This window comes from Prorops nasuta, unplaced genomic scaffold (assembly GCF_024137725.1).
Source record: "Prorops nasuta isolate Cenicafe-Biocafe unplaced genomic scaffold, Cenicafe_Pnas_1.2 PNAS00002, whole genome shotgun sequence".
In the NCBI taxonomy this organism is placed as follows: domain Eukaryota; kingdom Metazoa; phylum Arthropoda; class Insecta; order Hymenoptera; family Bethylidae; genus Prorops; species Prorops nasuta.
In genome coordinates, this window is record NW_027116799.1 from 947364 (window position 1) to 970564 (window position 23201).

General features: G+C 37.1%; 1 protein-coding gene across 3 annotated transcripts in view; it reads left to right on the plus strand.

Moving 5' to 3' along the window:
• LOC136782397 (zinc finger protein 541-like) overlaps positions 1-23201 on the plus strand; it is a 166726-nt gene that overhangs the window by 102686 nt on the left and 40839 nt on the right. For all 3 annotated transcript variants that reach the window (XM_066741821.1, XM_066741831.1, XM_066741836.1), the window contains 2 exons: positions 1351-1654; positions 21281-21586. In XM_066741821.1, the coding sequence (XP_066597918.1) occupies positions 1351-1654; positions 21281-21586 (610 nt within the window). The remainder of the gene's footprint in view (positions 1-1350; positions 1655-21280; positions 21587-23201) is intronic.

A 23201-nucleotide genomic window follows, 5' to 3' on the forward strand; every position in this document is an offset into this window, starting at 1 on the left:
TTATACTTGGCTCCGTACCACCAAAAGTTTCAGGATCAAAGAAAAATATCATATGTCAATCGGGACTATCGAACAGTTCCTCCACTAACTACAAATAATATGAAAATAATTAATCATAATAACATTAATAATTGCTTAGTTATCACTTTAATCAATGTTACTCGTTTTTCGTTTATTAATTATAACAATTATTATTTATGTAAGAATATTTCATGTCGATGAACACGTTAAATTAAGATAATTCATGAACATGAAGAGTTCATAACCAAACTAGTTTACTAGGTTTCTTGTCAAATACTCAATGACTGTGCTTTTAATAGTCTCGTTCTCTCCTTCGATCCGACTCTTTCTACTTCCTAGTAGAATGGAGTCCAAGAGATATTTCAAAAAGTTTCTCGAATTATCTATTACAAATTAAACTCGTTCTCCTCAAAGGCAACTTCACTTTAGAAAGTTTAAGGGACTTGTCCGTATCGATAGGCTATAAAACTTCAAGGAATCGACTCCATGACTTTTGGAAAATTTACTAGAGTAGACTTTGTCCTAGGTTCAGCTTGTCGAGTGACAAAATGGGTGAATTGCAGTATGTAGTCTACAAGATCCCTCCCTGAATCAGGTTCTAGGAACAGAAACCACAATCCAATCCTTGTTAAAGTTTAAGATTCTGGACACACCGTAGGCTGCCTCATGTGGGGAATAAATTTTCTAGTCTATAATCAACACTGAAATGTAGGAAAATGCACGAACGCCCTGTTCTTTTTTTAACTTCAATCATTTTACATTACACTTATTTGTGTTATATTCTGTAGCTTTTAAAAATATATCACTGACCTTAAAATGTGCGAATGCCAGTGAAAGTAGAGCACACATGGGAGTTAATGATTAAGAAAGAAAACTATAGATTGTAAATCCTTGTAGAAGAAAAGGAGTTTTAGCGAAGAGCATTCGGTGAATACGTAAAGCAACCGTTTTTTACTCCAGTATCTATATGGCCATTGGATATTGGTTAAATGGGTTGGGAAAGAGTCTTGAAAGAGAGGGGGTCAGGAAGATTTGAGATGGGCACAAGCTGCTGGTATCAGAGAGTTGAGATGTTTTAGAAGATAAGGCAAGTTGTGCCAGCATTATGTGGAATTTCCGGAGCGAGTCGATGGCCAATGTAGATAACGCGAAAGCAGTGTGTCATAATTTCAGGTAGCTCTCCGCAGTTGCACAGTGGTCAGATCAGATTATCCAAAATAGTATATATATATATATATATATATTTGAACTATCAAGATTTCAATGTGAATTTAGAATACAATTATACATAGATCGATATTGAAAATAAGGTGTACTTTTTGCTTATAGGAATGGACACATGTTAACGCACAGAAATAAAAAGCCATACGAGTGTACAGCCGAAGGTTGCGGCAAATCATATTGCGATGCCAGGAGCCTAAGAAGGCATCGGGACAATCATCATGCCGGTAGCAACGGGAACGAGAGCGTTAGTCCCAGCAGTCCCACGACAGGGCCTCACACTCCAAACACACCAACCAGTAATCCTAGTACACCCAGTACCCCAGGTCCGACCACTACGTCGAACGGTCATGGCCACACGGCGCTCAAGCAACTCCTTGCCACGGAGCCTACGCAAACGCAACAGCAAAAGGTCAGTGACATTTAATGCAACGGCTTCTCTTTAATTCGATCCCTCGACACCTTCAACTATAAAACATTGCAATCGGTATAACCCATACGCTTACGAAAATTAAAATCTTAATTCCATTTCTTTAATTAACCTTTTTATTCGATGGCTTGAAAAATCCATCTGTCACTTGGCATCGTGACAACATTTCCTCTAAATTGGACCGATATTGGTCCGTCCAAGATAGGTTTAAGGGTTTACCGAAGGCTCCTCGGATGAGCGGAAAAAGGTAAGACGAGAGACACGACGACGTAAGAGGATTACAAGGCTTTGAGCGATTTTCGAGTATATCCAACGACTTTTTGAATAACCTTATTAATTTTTCCAACATACAAACCAAACAAAGCGATTAGTTAGCAACGGTGCGTTGGACCAGAGGAAAACCTGCAATTTATTGCTGCGCGCATTTGCCAGTTGGCTTCACCTTATATAGAGTCGGAGAGTAAACAAGTGATCGTAGGAGGAAATTAGAATGGTCGAAGGTGAAACGAGTCGATTGATCGTTAATTTTCGATGGAATCGTTTGGGTGAGTCTCTGGACAAATCCAGGACTATATAGGTTTCCTTGTTTTTAGGAGGTACCGGTAAGCTCGACTCGTCGTCTTGGGCCCGCAGTGGCAATCCCGTAGGCTTTATTGGCTACGACTGGTGGTAATAATACCGCCCAGGCGGCCGACTATTATCGGACGATAAAAAAACCAGCGGGGAAAACGTACTGTGAGAAAGTAAGATGCCAGTGGTTGTAAAGCAGAGTGTAGGTAGTAGTATACCACTAGGAGAATTGGACTTGGGTGGAGAAAGGACGAACCGTTCAGCCGAGGGCTACGAGCTGGCATTTCCACGAGCCAAGTGCCTTGCCCACCTTCCTTCGGCCGTCCTTCGCACGCTCTACTTCCCTTTTCAGCCTTCCTGCAAATTAGTTCTCGACCATAGGGCATGGAATTATTGCTGCTTTCAAAGTCGCTCAGACTCAGCTCTCGCGCGTTTCTACGCAGAGTTCTACTTGGCCGGAATCCTAGAAGCACCCCTTGCCCTGCACCTGTCGTCCTCGATGACTAACATGTATTATATACATACACGACTATACAGCAGCTTATAACTTAAGCCTATTTGTTTTTAGCTACAAGATATATATATATATATATATATATGTTTACGAGTTTCTTCGCGAGAGTTGTAACTTTGTAGAAATTAAGCATTCTCCGATTCAAAGCTGCACTATATGCTATGTACATATAGGTGGCTATAGTCATGTACAGTGGCATTTAATTTGTATGGTTGTGAGAATAAATTTCTTGTAGCATTATTTATCCGAGGTCTTAATTAAAAGGTTATTGAGAATTAAAAATTGTTTCTTTCGACGACTTTTATTGGTATAATTGCAGTGAGATGACCTTGCTCCGTTGGTCAAGCATTGCTAATGAAGTCACTTGACTAACAGGAAGCTTCGAAATGAGGAATATTATTCGTAAAATTGTGTTCGCACGCCACATGAATTTATCAAATTATCACGAGTCGGCAGGAAATCTTATATATTAGGATGAAATAATCGGTTGAAATCGATAAAGGATCGTATAGATTTCCTCGTAAATACATGAACGAATCGAAAAAGAAGACAGAGACTGGTTGTTCAAATAATGGTAGTACAGCAAAAGGAAGAATACTCAAGTCTTTATTTAACGTTGGCAAACAGTCGGTATAAAAACTTGGTAGAAGCAACTGCCCCTTACTCGTAATATTTCATTGGAATCATGAGGGCGTAAAGTAAAATCTCTCACCCGTATATTCATTATTATCAGCTTTTCTGTAAAAAGCAGGAAAAACTTGCTCGACGAATGTATAAATATGCAGAGAGTCAATGTAGATTTCATTTTTGTTTTTGCTCGGCATATTCCAAAGCACTTAATACTTAAAGTGTAAAGCTTTAAACATTTTCCTTATGCATATGCATAGTGCTTGAATATACTATAGAAGTTTGAAAGCAAACTGATCAGAAATCTTATTAACAGTTAAGTAGTCGTTCTATTGATATTAATATCTATTCTAATGGAATACACAGTCTGCTTAGTAAGTACATAAGAAGTTTGTTCAGCTTCAAAATTTAGTGGAGCGAAAATGAAATCCGAAGAGATGAGATTTAATAGTACGCGTATACATATATAGGTATACCACTATATGAGAGACTCGAAAGTTGAAAGAAGAGAGAGAGGTGGAGAGAGTGGGGAAAGAGGACACATGATATAACGAGTAACAAAAGTTAAAGATGCAAGCATGACAGAAAATTGGTATATAACGAAACGTTTGAAATATATTTCCAGAGTTTTTTCTATACATGTATACTAATATTACATTGCATGGATACGTGTGCAGACAGTCAGTGAGCTATAGACTAATTGAAGTTCTGATGGAAAGCAGTTGGAGAAGCAAACGGAAAGCATCGCTAACGATCAAAATCAAACGGATGATGCGGGTGTGCCTGTGCAATTACACGTTTCAGGAATTCTCAGAATCTCTGTCTCACTCGATAACGCACCGCTAACAGAATCACGATGCAAGGGTTACTGCTGCGCGATAAATTCTACAGAGATCAACATGTAGTTTGCTCGAGGCTTCTCCTTGCTGAATTGATCATTCTGATAATTCGATCGTTTCTTAAATTGCCATCTTATCAATCAGCCATATTGCTCATGGTTCTATATTCCCACGGTGCTGTCAGAGGTAAAGGAATTCTGTTATTGGTAACGAAATTTTTCAAAAGAAGCATACTAGAGGCGAGGGATGAAAATTATGGACCATAATACCTGAAAAAGTCACTATTCTTGAAAGCATTTCGATCAGTCGCCACTACCAGTTCCACTTGCAATAGCGGAATTCCGCTACCTCTGGTAATACAGAACCAATGTCAGACCGAATTGAAAAAATGTGAATTTTCTAAATTTTCCATATGATATTCCGGTCTAAATTCATGATCAAAAGTCGTAATAGGAGTTACACTCATTTTTAACCCAGGAATATTATAAAAATGGCTATAATTTGATTCGTAATCAGCTGCCATTAAGGGATTTTATATAGCTTTATAACAAGGTAACTGTTAATTTTGCATTCTCTTTGTGATTATTTTTAGTCCGGATGCCACATGCTCACTTTAATAACTTGTAAATGTATGGACCGCATAAATTTTTTTCATATATAAAATTCGAACGTCAAATTAAGTTTCGTACATTTCGTACATTAGATATTATATTTAGAATGAATAAGATGCGTGGACCCCATCTCGTGTAACATTCGTTTATATTGCGAGCGAACGAAACAAATCCATGCATTTATATACACAGAAGAGTACGAGTGGATGCATCTGACTTTTGAAGTATTAGCTGATCAACAGAATCAATGACTCTTTAAGCAACTTTGTCAGGAGTTTCCAAATGTTTGGTTAAAATTTTAATTTAAAATAGGAAAATATTAATTTTACTTATAGCTTATTCTGGCATATTAATCGCTGGTACTGGCTACGCTCACTGAAATTGACGCTAGCTGGTTTTTCTTTAGAAATTAAAGCGCATCTATAAAGAAGGAAAGGGCGCGAGGAGTGATATAAGGTTCATTGCAAAGCCGTAGAGAGGAAGAAAAAGGACAGAGAGAGAGAGAGAGAGAGAGAGAAAGCGAAGAGAGACTTCTCTGAAATATCTAATTGTAGTCAGCCGTCTTGAACGTGCTGCCATTAATTCTACGTAATACTGCTTCGAGTCGACGTATTCTCTCCGATATTCTGCATAATTGTCGCCTCAGATCCGTGCTTTGATTCTGTCGGAGTGTCCTATCTAAGGCGCAATCGCAACGGAATTACTCTATAATGGGGTTGACTTGAATCCTTCCTAGTTTCCAGCTCTCTAATATTTGGCATTTACTATGATCAAAATGAATTATTATTATTATAGTTTAATTATTCGAAATTTTAATTAAACTCGTATAGCTTTTGGCAGACGAGGAATCGATAAATGTATTTCATATATTGATACATATACATGGGCTTTGTTAAAATATGATTACTCAATTATAATAAGATTAAAATTTCTATTTTATAAAAATATAAACGTATAGATGATATATAGTTAGTTTTCCTCATCAATTACTAAAAATTAAAGTGTTCTATAATTCGACCACTGCGAGAGAATATTTAGAATTTAGAAATAGCAAAGTTATATAACGACTTGACGTTAATTGGAGGACCGAAAAATTCCGCGAAAAGCTAATGAGGAAAATTAAATTTTTCTGTACAAACCCTCTTTAAGAATTTCGAAGGATAAGCATAGGGTGTTGCACGTAATACTCAAGCGCTAAACGAAAACTACCCTACATTCCTATGAAAGTTTTTAATAGCGAGCTTTATTGGATTAGATAGACAGTATTTCTGGCTTATTTCAAGATAACTCGCTTCTCATAAAATCGTATATTATGTTTACATTTATATTAGATACATAAAAGCGTGATATCCCTTATAATCTTGGAGATAAATTTTTTCTATCTTTTTTGTCCGGACTTTCTTTTATTTTCTTTCTGGCTTTTCTGTGCCTTGACCCACCGAACATAAGAAGAACGAACAAGGGTTTTCATACTGGACATGCGCCTCGCGTGACTGGCGCATGTGCGCAATGACATGTCGACTGTATCCACGCAATAATTGAATTAGCCATCCGCTACCGATTAATGTCGCGAGACCGGCGACTCTCTTCCTATATAGTATATCCTATAACTGATCCTATATACAGACAAGGGATACTATCTTTCTAGCACCATACACTCGAACAGACTCTTTTTTACACACGTGGACGTATTTCCTCGCGTACCAATCATTTCAATTACAGTATGTAACATAAATATTGTATAGGCACACGGAAAAGACATTAATTTCACATGATCCACTCGTTTATTTTTTCCGCTGAGATCAATTTCTCGCTGCTATTATATTTTAAATAGACAAGAGCGATATTTCTTATTCGCGTGGCTTGCTTAGAAATAAGCTGAAATAATACCCGTTTCTGTATTGTCCCATAAGCGTCCTTGCTGTGCTATACCATTTTTCTTTGGTTTCTTTTATGCAGCAGACAGCTAGGGGAAAATAAACGATAAGCAGCTCGTGGTGCAATGTCGTTCCGAGCCATTAGATGGTTCGTAGCTAAAGGTTTTTCGTAGCTGCAAAGCGTAGTGGTGGTAGGCACACCTCGGTATCCAGCGTATCCACAAACACGCTGTTGCTGCTGTAGAGTGCCAGGCCAGGCCAGGCCAGGCCTCTACCGACGAGTCTACTGGAACGGGAATCGAGAGCACGTGGGGCTTTCGATATGCCGACGTAAACCGTAAGAAAAAAGCCTAAGCACTACGTTATTGATGATCGTCTTGTCGGTGCTGCGCTCACTGTTGATTTATAGTTGATAGAAGAAAGAAATATTCCCACCCCGACACACAGAAGGTACTTGCTGAAAATCGCTATCTATATTTATCGTTTCAGTAGGAAAAATAAGCCCGAATCATGCGTCTATCTCCATGTGAAAAACCAATACTTCGTTAGGATTGTTAAATATTGTATTATACAGCAATAACTATAATGTATCACCTTTTCATCAAACTTTTACCCCAGTGCTATCCCATTATCGACGCGCGTTTCAAAATTGACCTATTATTAATATTATACTCGAGTTGGGAACTTTGATAAATGCTTATTTTCATGAGGCAAATATCACCATTGGTCAAAGGATAAATATTAATTCAGTGAGATGAAAAGTTGATTTTTCTCTGAAACCTGTATATATATATATATCTCGCTATCGGAGCAAAAATTGCGAAATCTGGCGAACTTCGAAAAATATAGCTCATCCCCCTAGCTAGAAAATTATTCGAGATGTTTAACAGGCATACATGTGGATATGGTGCAAGGAATACAGGATATGAATTAAAGAAAAATTTATTCTGTGCACGCTTTTCGGGAGAAGCTGGCAGGCGTGAGTTTGCTTAAAAGCTCCGTGAACTACCGACTACCAATTTTCCTACATACAACCTTTTCTTGTCTCTGTTTTTCCAACATCTACACATTTATTCTTCCCAGAACAAACTGCTTTTTTGCGAAAAATCAACGTTCAAACGTTTGACTCTCGGATCGTTCCATTTTACAATAAAAAGTCAAATTTAAGCCATCCTGCAGTCTTTGAAGTATCCGTAAAATTACTGCAAACTTAGAGATTTATGGAGTGACGGTCAAAAATTGGTTCAGATACATCAAAACTAACATTATTTTCCATTTTTTCTTCTTTTTTTTTTTTTTTTTTGTCACTTCAATCAGCCTTTGTAGATCTGTGTATGGCACATATATATGTACACAGGATTTATATAGTGTCACGGGTAAAAATAGGTTCAGCACATATTACAGTTGAAATGATTTTGCGAATATTTACGATAAACATTTGTGGTGAGTTCGATTTTGCAACATATGGATTTATTATCACAAAATTAACAGAGTCGATGGAAAAGCTGCAAGATCAAACCATAATATCAACCATGGGAGTATTGAATACTTTTTCATTGACTTTATATTTGACGAGAGACACCCCACAAGTCATGAACGTGTCTCAACTCTTGTAAAACTAATCAAGCTTTTTTTACTATAGTGTCCTAGAAAACAAAACTTGGAAAGATTGCAATAACCTCTAGGTTTCTGATTCCCGTGATAAAAGAACAATTAAAAATACTTCTTTCATATCAAAGCAAGAATATATTCCCTGAAAATTTTTTAGAAAAAATAACAATTAAGAGGCACATACGTTATATTAATTTCAATCGTGCAACAACTTTTTTATACAACGGTAAAAAAAGATTCGTTTTAAAATAACAACTCCGATAAATTTTTTTACATTTAAGATAGACAGATTTACTTCGTTATACACATTGTGGCAATATTTTAAAGCAAACCTTATGATTTATTTCCTATTAATTTTTACACCTTTCAAGCTCGTGTACAATTAATCATTTACAGGATTGGTTAAATTGGAGGTAGTAAAAGTTGCATTCAATTGAGAAAATAAATCTTATTACACTGAACCGAGAACGTTCACCTTTTATTTATTTATACTTGTCAGAGACGAAGAGCCAGGCATGGACTCCTCGTTTCACTCGTTATACATTATTTCTCCAATCACATATTCTACATACGTTACCGAAACCATAATAAAGATATAGGAAGCAAAATGTTCGCTAGAGATAATCGTTCGTTTCAAAAGTAACGTTACAGAATTTGTGACATTTCTGATGGCTGTAGGAATTTTGCATTGTCCTTGCAGAACATGTAGAAAATCAGATCGCACGAACATTTTTAGATTTATAGCTAAACAGCCGCGATGATGCGCCACGCTCGACGATAAAAATAAACGATAAAAAAGCGGCTGACTGCGACGTCGTTCTGTTGGTGCTGTGTCCAAACGACGCTGCCTGCCGATATTAGATTTTGAGTGTATATCATGGTCCATAGGTTTCTGTAGTTAAAGAAAAAGTGCCTTGGCAAAATTTATTACCGACCATGGAAGCGCGTCCTGAAAAAACGACATCGTTTCTCACTTTTATTAGCCACTACTCTCCCCCCTCCCACTATCTTCCCTTTCGATTTTTCATCACTCCATAGTTTATCCGGATTCATTCGTCCAAGCTCATAGAACAGTAATTAATTTTCTTTCTTATCACGCTATGTAAGACCAATCTTGTAATATATATTTCAACAAAAATAGTGCAATATCAGCTATATTCACTTGGTCTCCCCGTTAGTCTGTTCACCAATTTCAATGTGCACGCGTTACACGAATCACGGTTGCACACACGGCTCTTCCCCTAATATATACACATACATATATATATATATATAGAACTCTCCGGTAATGACGATGCCGCAGGAAGACGCACTTGTCTGCAGAGAGTCATGGTCGGAAGGAGGGTGGGGGAGTGGAACTAGAGATGGGAGAGATCTCCAGAATAGAGACCCTTCCGAAGGTGAGCGAACGTTATACTTGTAAACGCGTGTACACACACACACACACACACGTATAAGATGGATATTTGCATTCAACACGTGCGACATGTTCACTCGTAGTGCGCGCACAGCTATATGTATATTCGTTGGCAGAGTGATGAACGTGCACTCGCACAATGACACGGACGACAAGACAGCGCACTGATAGAAAGTACGAGTAGCAGGGACAGAGGATGAAGTGCGATAAAGAGGTGTGCAGAGCGATCGAAAACACACATGCAACCGGTACATACACCAGTAAAGAGAAACACGTCGGGAAAATGCAAGCGCAGCGATATTCCCAGCCTACAGCTGAACGGTGGTAGATTCGTGCGGGTGCGTTCATTTGATATACAGCTAATTAGAGATCGAAATCTGGATGCGAGGCTGGCTGTCGCTTGGCGAAGGACGAGGGGGAGGGGAAGGATGGTAGGCGGATGGAGGATGGAGGATTGAGGATTGCCCATGTGGACCTATAAAACGATCCACTCTACTGCGTCCAAAGAGCCGTGAATACTCCCCGACTACCTATACCACTCTCCACCAGCGGTTCCATAAACTCTGCCCTTCCTCCTCCACCAGCAAGAATCCAGAGACGGAAATTCGATAGATAAGTTAGATTAGTGGATATTAGATTTAACGATATCATTTTATACGTCAAAGTCTTCATTTATATAGGGTGAGGCACTTTACACGCCCCGTGGCGTACAGGTATATGTATAGATATATAAGGAAATGTTATCTTGTTAAGTATTGTAAAGAATTTTAATTTTTTAATACATATAGGACTTTTTTGAGGATTCTTTTATTCAGAGATATATTTCGCAAACCATTCATATCTGTTGCAAAGTTATACGCATATATGTAGATAAAGGACTTTTTACGTTCTAACCCTACGACTTTCGTAATGCGAGGAATAGTTCGACTTACTTCTCGATAATTTCGAAATATAATTTAGCAGGTTTTTTGACATTATTGGGAAAGTAAAAAGGTTTCTGTTAGAAGCAGGTGTCGCTGGAATTGATAAAGAACTTGAGTTTTTTAGTTATTTATTAATTGATTGTTGTGACGTAGGGGAATATTGGAGATGGAAAACTAGGTAGATGATTCGATTTGATTTACATGTGCTCGTAAAAAGTATGATGGAGAATGATAAGATTGAGAAAGTCTGAGAAAGGGAGGAAACGCAGAATTTGTACTGGAAGTGAAAAGTAGTAAAAGTATATAAGGTAAAAATTCAAGTTCGATTATCGATTAGCATAATTAATTTGTAACTACGGTTTGGAAAGGGGATTCTTCGTTAAGTAGATTTCTGAACTAAAAGGGTCTTTTTAAAAATGAACTTGATGGGAAAATAAAAATGAGGATTTTAGAAGTGGTCTCTTTGCTGAAGCTTCTTTAAGGAACGGCGGAATTTAATATGAAGCTCATGAAGATGGTTATTGCGTTGGTAGTTGTAATATCATTGAGAATCTTAGTGAAATGTCAGGTAGCTAAGCAGAAACATGGCGGAAGCAACTGAAGCGAGTTCGTTTGACACACAGCTAATTGGAGATCAGAATCTCAGCTTGTATAATGTAGCATATAGCTCTCGAGCTGGTGAAGCATATACAGAGAGGCATAGGGTGCATATAAGAACGATCTTGAGCAAAACGTTGTCATCGTCGTTTTAGTCTTAGCTTCGCCACCCACCAACCACCCTCATCCTCGCATTCTCTCCTATCTGTTCGCATTCCCCTCGCAATTCCCACATTCTCAGACTAATGCTCAACCTTCGCACTTCCTTTGGAAGGAGCACCTGCTCTTTCGCATAAAACACTTCAACTAGCGTCTCTTTCGATAGCTACTTCGACTATCGAAAGAATTGGAGGCTACACTGAATTACTGCTTCAGCTATAGCAGAGCCCTGCAGTCAAATTAATTATGCAATAACTTTCCGTAAACAGTGATATATATAGACGATAGTACGTAGCTTTTAAACACCACAATGTCGTAACTCAGAAGCAACTATTTTCCTGTATATATATATATAGGTATAGTATGCACGTATACAAAATAACCATACGAATTTTGGGCGTTTCGAGGTCTGACTGATTATAAACCTTCGAATCCCATTAAAATCGATACAGAGTCTCCCACAGCTGGTAGAGATAACTTTACGTTAATTTCGTGACGTCACAGTTCCCCGGCAGCTCATTGGTCCTTGCAGCTGTTCTACAGCGTCAAAAATAATCATTTTCAGAGCTTAGCTCGGTATAAGCATTGCACAAAATTGATGCGATATCGTCATAAGACAATAACACTGAGGAAATCAATAGTTTATACAAATTTGCAATCATTTCGTAACACCCTGCGTATACAGGATGAAAAAACAGATGATTTTAGAGAGAGATGATAAAAAAACAAAATCGCCATCTCTCTATATCGTATAAACAAAGTACAAATGTAAAAATAGTAAAAAGTGAAAAAAACTTCTGTCCCTCTAAATTCTTTAGATAGCATCATATATTGTATATTGCATATATTCCGGTAGCTTATTCTCAGAGTTTTTCGAAACACTATATTAATGTACCATTTAAACTAAGCATTCACAGGATATTTGAATTTGAAATAATATGTATATGAGCGAATACTCGTTTGCATGCGTAACGGTGGCATACACTGCTCGGCAAAGTACACACAGCACCTATATGTACGATTTTAAAGTTACATAACTCGTGAATGCTTGGGTGAAATTGTACATTACTACAGGGTGTATCCGATCACCCAGGACAACCGAATATCTTAACATCCAAAAATAGCTGAGAAGCATTTTTCTGACAGACGCTGCGGCTTTTGAGAAATCAACTACATAATGATGTATGAGTACGGTGGTGAATAGTCAACCAAAGTCACGTAAGAATCACCTTGTATTTTTTTTCGTTTTTTTTTCCATAAAAGCTTACAGTTTTAAAAGTATATTCTTAAAGTGCTTACAAGAGCTTTCCAAAGCTCCATAAATGTTATGTTTAATTTGCATGTACAAGGTATAAATAGCGGTCGTACAAACTGTATCAGCAAAACACACTGATTTAGGATTTCAAAGTTCAAACCACGCACCATGGTAGAGTTTTGGAAAAGTTTTAAAAAATACAGCAAGGATATGCTAGTTGAAATATTCTTTTATTAATATAACAAGTAAATGTGTATTTCATGTGACCTATAGAAATCATATTTCAGGTCGAGTCGACGTAATTCTGTAATAATGTACTACTTCGAAATGCACCTTGAATATATAAACCGATCCATACAAATCTTAAATTCGATTAGGATATTACATTGTACTTCGTTTTATTCACAATTTAAATCGTTCTTGGTCAAACTATTTATAGCTATCCTCCTTATTGGTTTCACAAATCTATTTCTGAACTATTTATAAATATGTGTAAAATCAATTTATTCCAAGTATCGTTTCGTTATTGTAAATGGAATGTCTAATTAAAAAATATTTCATCTTTAATAGGTTAATCGTTTTATCAGTTATCCGAAGAAGCGATAATCATCTTCCTCCTTGTTCATTGGTGCAGAAACTTATGCTTTTCCACCGTGTGATTTTTTATACTACACCTCTGTAAATACATCTTCGCTTGTATAATATATATTATAGTTAGCGAATCTATATAATCGTTATGATGCCACAAATTCCAATGTTATACAATAATGAATGTGTCGAAAAATCCTACCGAACTCGGATTAGTGGTAATGCGTGGCTGGAGGGAACATCAATTTCACAGCGTGCAGTCAACCTGTTAATAGCTTTTTAATTAATGGTATAAATTTTGTAAAGCTTTTTCCTTTTTTTCTCTGCGATTTCCATGTTGGCAGGAATTAAACACACACACACAACGTGTGTTTTAAGGTACAATTGGTATTTCAGAGTTAGTGTAATAAAGTGGGAAACATTGATCGATACTCTGATAATGAGATCTGATAATTAGTTTCCTAATGTTATTAATAAACGTCGATATTCCACGTGCAAAATATTATTAGATTTGCATGGTGTTTACATTACACACCATTATGGATTAACTACGCTGCGGAATCATTAATGTAACAATTGAGGAAAGATGTTAATTCGGGTCAATCATTATAGAGAATTTGGCGACAGTTGTCTGTGTATAGGGATGCATGCTCCATTTATCCAATTACAAGAGCGACACGACGCCTAGCACCGAGCGATCTTGAGCCACGATTAATATAAATGCATCCTCCCCGGTAATGCATTCCCGAGAATGCAATTCCATCGCGGTAAATGTGCATTCGCATCACGTGTTCGCACGACTACAAAATCGCTGCTCGGTTAATAAAGCCTCGTCGATTTCCTGCTTTCTGCTTTCTCTACTACTTCAACCATACTAGATGTAATAAGTAGAAGAGAGAAATTGGAGGATAAGAGAGATAAAGGATAATGTAGAAAGGAGAGCTAAATGCGGATGAGAGCAGGGGTGAGGGGAAGATGCTCGTTAGGAGAAATATTCGACCAGCTTGAATTGATCGCTCAAATAACCTGCTATTGTATAGTTGAATTCAAGCGCAAAATCCTACGGGCTTAAAGGCAAAAGCGTCGTATTAACATCGGATAGACGTGGACGGTATGCGTTGAAATAATGTTCATTCAACGTTTTTCATTGAACAACTTACAATTTCATCAAATGTAAGCGATTTCTAAATTCAATTATTTAACGTAACTTTGTAAAGTAATTTTACGTTTCTAACAAAATACACTAAACTAATCATTTTACGTACTAAAGTATTTAATCTGTCGAAATTAAAAAAAGATCATGTTTTCGATTTGAGTGACAATTATACGTATAGATAGTGCAAATTTCACATTGTTGGTAAACAATACTGCTAAATAAATGGTGATAAGATTAAACTTGATATAAATGGATTTTAAGGACCGTTATCATGTTTACTTTCTGATACATATATATTCCCTCAATGTTGGATGATTAGTATCGATCAATCTTCATTATCTATCGAGTAATAATATCGAAACTTATTCTTTAATGATACTATATTAAGTATTTATATATTAATTTGTTTTAATGCTGTAAATTCAGATATGAGACCTATTTCGTTTCAATAGAAAATTTTTATTGAAATTCAACTTTAATAGAAACTATTCTTGGACCTATTTTTGTCTATAAAGAGCATATTAATTTTTTTTGTATTTGTTCGTCTGTTATAATTGATGAAATGAGGACTAAAGTGACCTTAAGATAAAAAATTTTCAATATTTGGTCCTTTACCTACGGAGAGACCCTCTACCAAACTATTCCTAATAATATTCTTTAAAATATATTCCCTTTGAAAGAGAACCAACTTTTTTTCAATAAAATGGAAATTAAAAAAGAATGCAATATTTCGAATTCAAACTTATTTCTCTTTCATTTTAATAATAATAATACACCGAGTTACTGTGGCTGATGAAAATATAATCATAAAAGAGGAAAAAAAGAATAGTTACGCTTATCAAAATTTGTACAACCAATCCAGGCAATGCATGTGCGTATGAATTTTCCGAAATCTGAGTGATTTCGTTACTACGATTTTGTGCGACCGCTGCAAGCTTCGTTAAATCAACGAAGCGTTTCGCAGCCAGAGTCAGATTAGCGTATTTTTCATATTTCAAGTCGAATACTGCAACCAGGCTGAAGCGGACAGTGGCGTTTTACGAACAAACTGGCAAAACAACTCGGGCCGCTTGGCCGATTAAATTATTTTCCTCACGGTACCTCGTATCCTGTAATATACTATTGACTGCAAACGCAGGATCCCCACTCAATACCTGTCCACTCTGAAAGACTGAACGTTTTTCTCTACTTTTCAATAACTCTCCTCCCTTTCCAACCAATTCTGAATTTAAATAATGGATTTCACCCCCACAATACTGACTCGCGAATAATAAGTAGTAATAGCTTGCATTCTTTTTGCAGGTATGCGTGTGAGAGAGAAAGAGAGAGACTAAATGAAGTTTAATTTCGGAAGAATTTCCAAATTTTTATTTCGACCCTAAAATATATTCCCTACAATATTTTTGGTGTAAAAGAAAGGTGTGTTTATTATTCAGCAGCAAATATCTCGAATCGTATATATCTTATTGAAAAGATTTACAAATTTTATGATATTCGTCTGAATGTAATATTGAAAGTCTGGTCGATTCTCGCAGACTTGGCAATATTGCGGTAGAATTCGAGAACAACTAAGCTGGTAGAAGGACGAGTTTTCATTTTCAACACTTTAACTTATAGTTGGTACAAGGGTCAATTTCAATTGTCAACGATTACTTGTCAAGTTCGATTGGAGCGCGATCGTTCACTCGAATTCTCCCCAGTTTCCAATACCTTGACAGAGATATAGCAATTAAGCACTGTAGACTGGCAGTTGTCTATTGTCCTGTCTTCGCTTCCACCTTCTAACTACTCGATTCTACCATTCTATTAGCAATTGATTAAACATCTAATTACAGACATTCACGGTTAACTGATACATTGAAAGGCAATTGAGCATTCACTAAAAATTTTATTAATTCCGTCCGTCTCGTGTCGACTCTCCTCTCAACTGATAAGAGTCATAGATATAATTACATTGACAGATAATTCTAATGGAAAATTTTCCCATATACATATATGTATAGCGATAAGCGATAGTTTGAAAGTGGAAAATTCGTAGTTCTACATTTTACTGTTTATGGCCAAAGTACATTGTGAAGTGGCAAAAATTGTGTGGAGCTAGAAATCAAAGGAAAAGGTTAGATAAATAAAGGTTGTGTGGTGTACTCTGTCACTGTGACCACGCTACTAAACTGCTCTCTACGAACTTTGACGTGGTCTCGTCGTGCTGAAACTTATTCCCTTTCCCCCCCCCCCCCCCCCTCTCTCTCTCTCTCTCTCTCTCTCTCAAGTGCCACAATCTCAGAGTTCGATGATTTGTGCAGCAAGATGACGTCAGGATAGCCATCTTCAGATGACAATAAATCCTACCACGACAAAGAAGGACCTATAACACGATGTTAATATATTCCACACGGAAATTTGATATTTTCCACTCGAATTTTATGTACTGTACACATATTCTATTTCCGCGCTCTATATCGACCTTCTACTTTTAGACCGGTGATGAAAATAAACTTTAATTCTGCCACAGCGAACAACGAACACGGTGAAATTTAACTTCATTATTATCAGACGTACAATAATGAGGGAATATTCTAATAACTAGATTTAAGAAAGAAAATACTTTGATATGGATTCCAAGCGAAATTACGTTATATATAAACGTGATGAAATAAGAGGGACGAACTTATTGAAAGAATAAAGCGAGGAGGAATAAATATACACGAATTAAAGGCACAAAGACGGCACATTACAGTCTTGCTGGTCTCTTCAACTTTTTAACCGTTAGCTGTGTGATTCATATTGGTGTGCATATTTACACTCGAAAATTGCTTACCTTATTTAAACCGCTAGACCATTATTGAACTATCAAGAAAATTATTTTTATATTGCGAAATGAACACAGAAATATCGTACATTTTTATAATTAGTAGTCGTTCTTATATATATATATATATATATATATATATATACGAAGCCTTATTAAAAGAATCATTCTGCAGTATCAAAGTTCAATCAATTAATAAATGAGATTCGTCTGATTCCAATAAGCGTTTTCCATCCTGATTGCACGATTCAGAAGAAGAAACTTTGTGGTTCTGGTTAAAAGTTGATTCGGTTTAAAACTAGAAGGGTATAGTATCCGATTAAAAAGCAGATGACACCTAGATTTCATAAGCGAGATCCAAGTTTTCATTTTTACGTTTTTGAATGTTCACTTTTCGAGGAAGATGAGTCACAGTAGCATTTCCATTTCCGCTCCAGAGCTTTTACATTCGTTCTCGTTCGACCTCAAATGCACATTTTACATTTCTGATCGGCAGACATCTCGACGTTCTTCGACTACTCCATCTACCGAATAGAAGGGAACAACGTGTTTTGTCAGACAGACAGACAGACAGACAAGCGAGCATCTGTACCTATTTTATTAGTCGTGAAGACTTGATTTAGGATAACAGTCCCAGAGCGTAGAGGGGCTGGAGCTTCGCGATCGAAAGACTCTTTGCTACTTTCTAAATAAATAAATATATTTCTTATCGAAAATACAAATTGCGTCAGGAAAATCCGGATCAAAATGTACTTGAAATTTTGTGGTTCAAGTTGTACCGTATTTTATTTAGTGTCAAACATTGTATACATTAACACCATAAAGCCATAAAAAAATGTTGCCCTCTGACAACTTATTCCAACTTACGATGCCACGTATATTTAAGGTACTACACAGTTGTAGCATTCGCTTTACTGCGGTGTTCAAGAAGCGGTAACCGCTACCTACACATGTGCGCTTCATACATTTTGTATGTCTACGTACGTCACATCAAGTATCTGCACGAATACTCACAAAGTTTAGTAAACTTGCGTTCTTTGATACCAGATATACCGATTGTCAAAGAGTGAAAATATTTTTCGTACCGATACCGAAGATTCCTTCCATTTTTATTGTATTATTTCCTCCCGTCACTTTCTGATTTAACCAAATGAGCAAAGGTTTCATTTATATAGGGAATAAATGGTGAATAATGAATTTAGCATAAGGTTTGATGAACCGAGCGAAAAGTGGGTCGAGGAAAAAGTGAGGATGAGGTTGGAAGCGATAAGCTTTGAAGAGAAAGGAAGGGTGATGATGATGATGATGAATGGGAGAAGACCCGCTCGCGAGAAACGTCAGTTTCTGGAAAATAATGCGATTTTCGCGTGAGTACGAAGATGTAGAAAGTGGAAAAGAAGAGTGTAGGAAGGAAAGAGGGAAGAGAAGCGTTTCCGAGTGCCCTCTGGAAGCAACGATTTGTCAGGACGCGCACCCTCGCCAAGATAACGCTTTGAACTTTCAGAGACGAACGAAGAAACGCGAGAAAACGCTCCTAACAAATGCACGATCCTCCTGGACCGTCCTACCGAGCTATTTCCCGCGATTACAAATGGCAACGAGCATCGCAAGATACGTATGATAAGTCTTTCCCTCCAACTTTCTGCTCCAACTTGCTTAACATACCCATATATAGCTCTTACTCTTTAATAAACTATTCTACTATACCGCTCAGTTATTGTCAGCCACGGATACTTCTCGGATATAGTTTAGATCATTTTCAGAACAAAACTTACCCACCATTATTCAATTTAAACCTTCATTAAAATGTTATTAAAGATTAAAAGCTGCTTCATTCGAGGTTTCCTATTGGTAAAAGTGATTAACAACTTTTTCCAATTGGTCAGGTATTTATAATATCTGACAATCGATTAAAATCTCAAAGTAAGAATTTTTTCATCCTTAATTATTATTTTTTAACGAAGAAATTATTTGTAAAGTAGAACGCCACAAGTTCATTTTTTCTTAAAGGTACTCAAATATATCTGATATTTTTTAACTGAGAGAGCAGTTTAGCAATTAGGATGTATATCATCTTGTAAACGTTTATCAGCTTCCAAATAAATTTTCTAAGCTACATTGCTTGAATACAAGGATCTCGATAAATATATTCATATAATTCTCTCTTTAAGAAAGTTGAAATATTAGAAAATAACATCTCGACCTATTCGCGATTTAATAATTCTGAGAGAGAAATGAATTCATTTTATTTTCTATCATTTATTTCCTTGAACTTTTTCAAAAGCTTTTCCCCTATTTTCTCATATGGCATTTCAGCGATTGGAAAACTGATTTTTCATTGAATCTACATTTAGTATTTTCACAGAAGATATAATAAACTCTCAACAACCATCCTCAACATCGATAATGATCAATATTGAAAAAGTTGTTGGTCGATCTTCTTCGAGCGTAAACAGCGGGAGAAAAAGGGTGAATTAGACGTATATCCTTTGCATGCAAAGTTTGATTTTGTTGGTTGTTTGCTTTGAAAGTACAAGCGTACCAAAGGCATTAGAAAAACGAACTGGTGGCATATATAAAGACGTGGGGCGAATGTGGACGAATGTTAAAACGATGCAACAAACGAAACCATGAGGGAGCAGGCAGATGTTTCCATCCTAGAGAGAAAAATAGAGGAAAAAATGGGTGATCTAACAAGCTCACCGCTGATTACGACGATGACAAATAGCAGCATGGGAATTACGAAATGAAGGTTTAATGAGGTATGAGTCGCTTTGGGGATACAGGCCGCTGCCACCACATTTCCAGTAGTAATTAACAAATCCAATTTTAATCGACAGTCCAATTCGCGCTGCTGTATCCTGCGCAGACAGCATTCTCCTCCAGTTTTCCTGTAAGAGTAATCGTTGTATCAGTGCGTAGAGCTGTTTGAACACGCGCGCGTGCGCCACATACACGCACACACACACACACAAAATTTCTCTCTCCATCCCTCTCCCCACTCGCTCCTCTCCGTACGCCACCCCCTCCCCCTCTATTTTCCACTCCGTCTCTTTTTCGTACGCACGCGCGCGCCTGATATTTACATTAGAAAAAATTATTTCTACTCTGTAAAATAATTATACGAGTTGCACAAACATAAATATAGCATGTGCGTCCTCTATGCTTTCACCATATCTATACGCTCTTCTTGCACTTATCACAAATAAATGTGGCAGCATCCGAAAAGGGTGCATTCGTCATGCGGACTGTCGACTTCAGGCGCGTTATTGATTTTCCCCGAACGAACTGTGGAACCCATCCACTTCCTGCCATTACTAGCGTAGGACTCCAAACGTTTTCAAATAATTTTCGGCTCCATTGCTGGCCGTTTCGTCAAGATCCTTATACAAATCATGCATATATCTTTCGAGCCCGATTATCATTTTTTCTACATAAAACATGTCGTAATATAATTATGTATAATTATCAGATTAATCGTAGCATATGCGTTTACAGTGGACAATTAGAAGTTCGCTCAATTTTCAATGGTCGATGGCAAATTGGGAGATAATTGTAGAATAATGTCGCGTTGGTTAATTAATATTGGTAACGAAAGGAACAAATCAGAATGGCTGGATTACGTGGTCCAATTTTTACAGGACTTTTCCAAAAACATAACCCGGAACGAGCATTGAGCTGTGACATCGAGGTTCTCCATTGGTGCGGTTGTTCGATCGAAAAATTGGCAATAACACTTGAAGCTTCACGGTTAAAGCGCTGCTCCGTTGCTGGAGTATAAAACAAAGTAAAAAATGCACTGCTCTCGTTTTACCTCCAATTTCATACGCACGAATCGAACGAGCAATATCGTCTAACCCCATTACCGTACATAGCGTTTATAAATACCATGATTTTATATATATATATATATATAATGTGAAGATTCAAATTTCAGCAGGATATCTCGAAACAGTCCGTTAATTAACCTGTGTACTATAGCTGTTTTATATTTCCAGAGTGTAAATGAGATTAAAAGAAATTTTAACCGATTCTTTTGTTTCATTTTGTTACAGAATGCCACATCTCCAGGCACTAGCAACGATGGTCTTACCAAACAGCAGCTGGAGCTTATTCAACAAATCATGCAGCAAACTCAACAGCAGCAACAGCAACAACAACAAACTAGCATCTCCCAGCAACAGCAACAGCAGCAACGAACAGCTTCGGCAGCCGTAATAAACACACAGGTACAAAAAGCTCAAAAGCCGTCCGTTAAATCTACGTCGTCGTCGAGCACAATCAACAATAATGGAGCTACTTCCGGTACTGCTAATACTGCGAGGTCAAGTCCAAAATCGAAAGTCTGGAACCATGCAGCGGTAAGTGCTTTCTCTCTCTCTCTCTCTCTCTCTTTAAATGAAATCTTTTAATCTTTAAACTGATGTAATAATGCATGGAAAACTGAATAATAATTGGCCAAAGGGAAAAACTAGCCATTATACAATTGAAATTATGAGTTAAATGGAATAAAACTAGCTGGTAATCTTGTTTTGGGAGTACGTGGAAAAGCGAGACAAACATATAGATATAGCGAGATTGAAAAGTTGAAGAAAAGAAAGGGAGCGAAAAAGGTCCGTGAGATGGTAGGATTCAGAGCTGTATTAAAATGATGGCCGTTATGGGTTTTAAACGATTTGGCAAATCCTATTGACGGAATATCCGCTGGAAGGAATTAAGCAGCAGGGACAAGTATAAAGTGCTTGAGTCTCATTGGATTATGAGAGCTCGTCTTGATGAGATTGCTGGCGAATCATTAACTTGGTGCTTTTGTTTTCACTCTTCTCGAGCTTTCTAGGATTCTATACCCGCAACTAAGCCATAGGCGTCAAATACCAAAATCTATCGATTGAAACAAAAATATATGTTTTATTATCGGGCTCTCCCACGGATGAAGGTCACAATCAGTACGGATAATTGAGTCACGTTGGATTATGAGAACTTGATCTGACAAGATTGCTGGCGAATCATTAACTATATATATATATACATATATATATATATATAGGAGCTTTTATTTTCACACTTTTCGATCTTCCTCGAATTCCTCAGCCAGTCTAGCCATAGGCGTCGAATACCAGAGCGTACCGATTGAAGCGAAAACATGTTCTTTGAGCGAGTCCTTTCACAGATCGTCTCATTGAACGCAGAAAATCTTGTCTCTTACTTTGCACTCTTCCCCTTTAACTCTCCTTGGTCTTTCAGCTTGCAGAAATAAGACGAAAGAGCTGTGTTAGTTAGATGTAATCATTGAATCGACAAGGTCTTCTTTCATCACTAGTGTAATCTCCTTCTTTATCAGTAGCTTCGTATCTTTAAAAAAGGGTTTTTTCAACGGAACCATCTTTCTCTTTCTCTCTCGTTCTAAACTGCATTAAGTCAGAGCACAGATATATATATATATATATATATATTTGTAAATTAATACGTAGCGGAAAGAGAGGTAAGAGCGTTGCAAACAAATGGAAAAATTTGAGTTATAATGGATATAAGCGGATAAGACGAAGAGACTACGATGGAAGGAAAGAATGGGGAAAATAGACTGTATTCATGGAAGAATGCAGAGCAAGTTAAATTTTAAAGCAGTTTCTAACATTAAAGAAAATACATCGACGATAGGTAAAGACCATTATTTCAGTATGATAATCTATCGATGCTTTGTGTGGCGTATACGACGAGCAAGACACTGGCATCTCCGCACCTTAGTTCATTAAGGTAATGGCATAATAACCATTTCGGTCTCTGGAAGAGCTTACGCGTCGAAATGTCGATGTCCCTAAACAGGGTAAGAACCGAGTGAGTGGGATAAAATCGATTGGTTCGACCATTAATATGTATGAGATCTTTGCCGATGGGGAGAAGCGGAATCGTCGTTCACAACATGATGCGAAATTTCGGCTCGACCGCAAAATACTCTCAAGAATCGACGTAATTGGT